Source organism: Notothenia coriiceps, unplaced genomic scaffold (genome assembly GCF_000735185.1).
Source record: "Notothenia coriiceps isolate Sejong01 unplaced genomic scaffold, NC01 NC01_scaffold00010889, whole genome shotgun sequence".
In the NCBI taxonomy this organism is placed as follows: domain Eukaryota; kingdom Metazoa; phylum Chordata; class Actinopteri; order Perciformes; family Nototheniidae; genus Notothenia; species Notothenia coriiceps.
The window spans coordinates 22,226-26,878 of NW_011343590.1; the positions used below are offsets into that span (position 1 = coordinate 22,226).

The window sequence follows — 4,653 nt, forward strand, 5'->3', positions numbered from 1 at the left end:
AAGTTCACGCGTCTTCCCCGCAGCAGGCGGACTGTAGCACCGCCCGCCCCGCGACCCTGACCCCGCCCTCCTCGGGTAACACACTCCTTCTTTCACTTTAAGACTTGTTCTCTTTTACGCACTGTTTTTGTTTCAATCAAGGTTTTCACATCCGATAGATAGTGGGAATTCACATTTAGTTCCTCCACAGCAGCTCAGAGGAACTACCTGGTTTGGTTTCCCACAGGTGTCTCAATTACCAAACTAGTGCTATACGAGCTCTCATTTCTCTTTTTCTTGTTGTGACAGCAAAGTGTCACAAAATGACTTGAATTGAGTATTACAGATGGACAGTGAGAAGAAGCAGTGAAGCATCTTTCGCTGAGAGACTGAGATTTGTCGCCACCTACTGATGGGAATACATTGAGAAAGTGAGCTTTTACTGATGAACTGTCTGCTTTTAATGTCGTGCTTCCTAGTGGGTGCCTTTTATTAGTCCTATTTTGTTTGTTTCGAAGTGTTTTTTTTACTAGGGTTCTCTGTATTTATCACAAAGTGTAAGGCTTTCATTCACATAACTGATATTATCCGTTAGCTGCGGATACAAATAAGATATTAGCTGCTTGTTGTTCAACAAATGTATTGAGCAAAGTAGTCCCGGGATAATAAAACAATTATGACCAACGTATGCTAAAATATATAAGGTATACAAAACCAAAATAACTTACTAATCCTAAAAATATATTATTTCTTTCGGTACAAGCTTTACAAAAAAAAAACTAAGATTTCGAATAGGAAAAAAAGGGAAATGAACAAATAGTTTCAAAGTGAGTTTTATTTATTGTTCCATATTTTACATTCCATTTTGCTGAAAACCAAAAGGCTATATGCTTCTGTAAACCGGTTAGCAGAGGACAGAGTATAAAAGGAGTGCTGGATAAAGTTTGACTTTATACAGGGAGTTTGTTTCCTTTAATAAAGACGTTTTAAATGGATAAGTATAAATATCCTGTACATCGGCTCTTGAGAGGTTGTTAAAATGTTCTGTAGTGTGAGCTTGTCGAAGAAATAAAAATTAAGGCTGACGTGGAGACGATGTGAGGTGAAAAGGTGAGATGTTGCTTATTATGTACATTGAAATACAAATCAACAACTCCAGACGAGTTGAGAACTGTTCAGGCAGAGAAAGAAGAAAGGAGCATGCAGAAGAAGAAACTCATTTATTAAAGCTGAAGACTTTTTACAAGTTGAATCAAAAATGAAAAGGGCAGATCAAACTCTGTTCCGCTGAACCAATTGGCTTTGATAACTGAAAGTAAAAGGTATCACAGTCCAAATATTATATCTGTGGACACATACCAGAGGACAGAGTGTTCAAGTAAAGGTTGGTATCATGACCACTCCATCTTTTCACGTTTGTTGGCCGTTTGTTAGAATATGTGTACTGAAGGGACTGTAGGAGGCGTCCATGTTCCCTCCGCTCAGTATCGGTAGGGTGGACTTTGTGACCGGGACCGAGACCTCCTGTAAAAAGATAAAATAACAATAAGTACAAAAGTGAGAGAAGCTCAATCTGACTAACATCATACAGAAATGTGTAAGTGTATATTTCTTGTCCTAAAAGTCTTAAAGTTTCAAAAAGAAGCATTTTTTTTTTTAATCAACTGATCATAATCTAATATAAAGACAAACGTTGCTGATATAAAAAAGCCTTTAGCAGCGTCAATAAACATCAATCATTTAGACTGACTTGCTTGGTGTTACGGAGTATAAAAACGGGTCAGTTTGGGAACTGAACCTGGTTGGGGATCGCTTTAGTTTATATGTGAAGATCCAGATATTGTGGCTTTAATGAAATTAAGATTTACTGAAGTACAATTTCCGTTTAAAGGTGGGGTAGGTAATTTTGGAGAAACCAGCTTGAGTGCGCTAGAATTTGAAAGTACACAACCAGAAAAAATCTGCCACTTCCTTACAGAGCCCCTCCTCCAACACACACGAACGCGCACATGACCAATGAGGGCACGAGATGAGTTTGTGCACAGATGGAAGGCTGACAGGCAGGTAGGCCATCCGGTTACTTTAGCCGGGCCGGCTAAAATGATTGGTCGTGCTTTTTACAGCACTACGGCTTCCACAGAGGACATGTTTTATGGATTTTTTGTCAAAGCACTTCAGATATTCATTGCTATCGGGATGTTAAGAGCATTCCATGGAATATAACAAAAAGTGTATCTCGAGCCGGTTTCTCAAACTTACCTAACCCACCTTTAAGTCAAAATTATATTTTTTATTTTAGTAGACATTTCAAATAAGTTTATGGATTCTTTAAGAATGTTTAAATTCCAAAATGAATTTTCTTTTTCCTTCACTGACTTTAACATGGAGTCCGGTCTACTTGAGGTCTTCTTTGAAACTGACATATCTTAATGTGATTCATAAAATAATACTAAGGAATGAGCTGAAGTTCTGATGAAGGGTGAAATTAATTGCAGTGAATCATTTGAGGTATTTTCTTTGACTCAGGAATTCACTTTTACTGAAGAATTGCTCCAGTTTCTCTCTTAACACCTTACACACTGATTTGATCTGAGTGAAGAAAAAGCCAAGTAGCATTAGTGTTGCATATAAAAAGGCACGGTGATGAGCCTTGGGATAAGTGAATGTGCATTAACGTGAAAGACTCCCATAATTCATTCTGCTTCATCGGAGCTGGGATTGCTGCGGCTTCTCGCATACCTTCTGTGTGAGCTGTGCTCTCGGCCTGCAGGGACAGAGGACAAGACACCGTGAAAACAACGCATGGCAGAACGTATTACAGCCCATAAAACTGTCAGAGCAGAAACTGACAGTAGAAAATCCGACAGAGGCTTAGCTGATCGTTTCTTCTATAAACAAGGCACTAAACCAAATTATTATCAGATACATATGGCTGTTTGTGTCTCACCATGTTTGGAAGGGGAAGGCGAGTGGCTCTGACGCCCGTACTGTCTCTCCCATTCGTCCCTCTCCTTCTCACGTCTCTCTCGCTCCCTGAACACAGAGCCTCTGGGTCAGACAGTTGCAACACACACATACCAAACCGCCCGTTCACACACACACAGGTTCTTACTTCATCCGTATCTTGCGTGCCATGGCTCGTAGCTCTCCCTCTCGCTCCTGCAGAAAAAAACACAGCCATGAGGAGAGACGCAGGATAACAGTGTGTTTCAGCCTAAAGACTTATGGCGCATTTCCACTACACTGCCTCGCTCGGCATGGTTAGGCCTCGTTAGGACTGGCTCACTTTATGGCGCATTTCCATTACAGTTTAGGAACTGGGGTAGTATCTATAGTAACGCAGTGTAGGCGGAGCCGTTGACGTCATCTTCAATGAGAGCCCCAGAAAAACAACACAGCCGTTAGTTCTTAGCACTCAGAGCTCACAGCTCTTCATATCTGTTCAGAAACTAGACAAAAGAGACCTATCATGCTATATTTAAATGATATAGTGTATGACCATACCTATATAAAAGGTACATTTATACATTTTATTTTTCAAAATACCAAACAGATCATTTTTTAGCCATGCCTCGTTTCGCTCATTTTCGCTCTATTCCAAGCCTGTGTTTGAAAATTCTGCGCAGCAGCTGACCAGAAGAGGGGGGCATGAGCCGGCGAGAGTCACGTTACCATGTTTGCTGTGATTACGAGTGCGGAATAAACATGTCATCTCAGAGCAATGCATGTGTTCAAGCATATTATCAATTTGATCCAGAAACTGACCCTGAAGCAGCGGAGGTTTTGGTGGAGGTGCAAACATCTCGGTTGCAGCAGGACGTTTCTGAATGGTTAGTTGACAACATACTTGTCAACCCTCTTGATTTTCGCGGGAGACTCCCGATTTCATTGCCCTCTCCCGGTTTCCTCCCGGGGTCATATTTCTCCCGCATTTCTCCCGATTTCTGAGAAAATCAGATTTACACACGACTGTTTCCACTCGGACTTTAATACAGCTACACCATTGTTTGGTTTCCATGGTAACACGTCTCTTTAGTAGCGCGCACAACTCAAAGTCTGAGAGGGTGAGGCAGATATTCACAGAAAACCGAACAAGAATCGACAACTACTCTAATCTCTGCTCACTCCTTTCCTGTAAAATACAGGTCCAGCCCACACATATGCTCCATCAAGGACGGTGCTACAGGCAGCAAGGCAGTGCACTTACAACTACAATAAGCATGTTAATGTTAATCTAACAGCTTCGGCGATCCACTAGCACCCCCCCCAATTTTGCATTTTGAAATGCTCCCGATTTCTGAGGTCTAAAGGTTGGCAAGTATGTTTGACAGACAACGGGTTATGCAACAACATTAACACCATATTCATGAGTGTCGAACGAACATGATTCATTTTTATCATCGTCCTCTAATCATCGGACACTTAATAGAGTTCCACCTTGATTTCAGCCTAACTTCTCAACTCAATGAATAGTACGTTTTACAGATAGCGTTCCGGACGAGGAGAGACGGACGGACGGGGACGCGAGACGGAGAATAGGTGTGTTGAAAAGGGCGAAAGTCTCTGAATAACGACCCAGTTATTCAAGTATTGACTATGTGTAACGTAAGAACGATTAATCGCTTTTATACTTGCCTTATTCAATCGTTTTTCATTGTCTCATTTTTATTTAAC

General features: G+C 41.1%; 1 protein-coding gene across 1 annotated transcript in view; it reads right to left on the reverse strand.

The window, feature by feature from the left end:
* Positions 1 to 796: 796 nt before the first annotated feature.
* The window catches only part of clasrp (CLK4-associating serine/arginine rich protein), a gene marked incomplete at its 5' end in the record, with an annotated part of 14,708 nt that continues 10,851 nt past the window's right edge, over positions 797 to 4,653 (reverse strand). Inside the window, 4 exons of the mRNA XM_010772047.1 lie at positions 797 to 1,503; positions 2,719 to 2,743; positions 2,927 to 3,012; positions 3,092 to 3,200. Coding sequence (XP_010770349.1) covers positions 1,461 to 1,503; positions 2,719 to 2,743; positions 2,927 to 3,012; positions 3,092 to 3,200 — 263 coding nt within the window. The remainder of the gene's footprint in view (positions 1,504 to 2,718; positions 2,744 to 2,926; positions 3,013 to 3,091; positions 3,201 to 4,653) is intronic.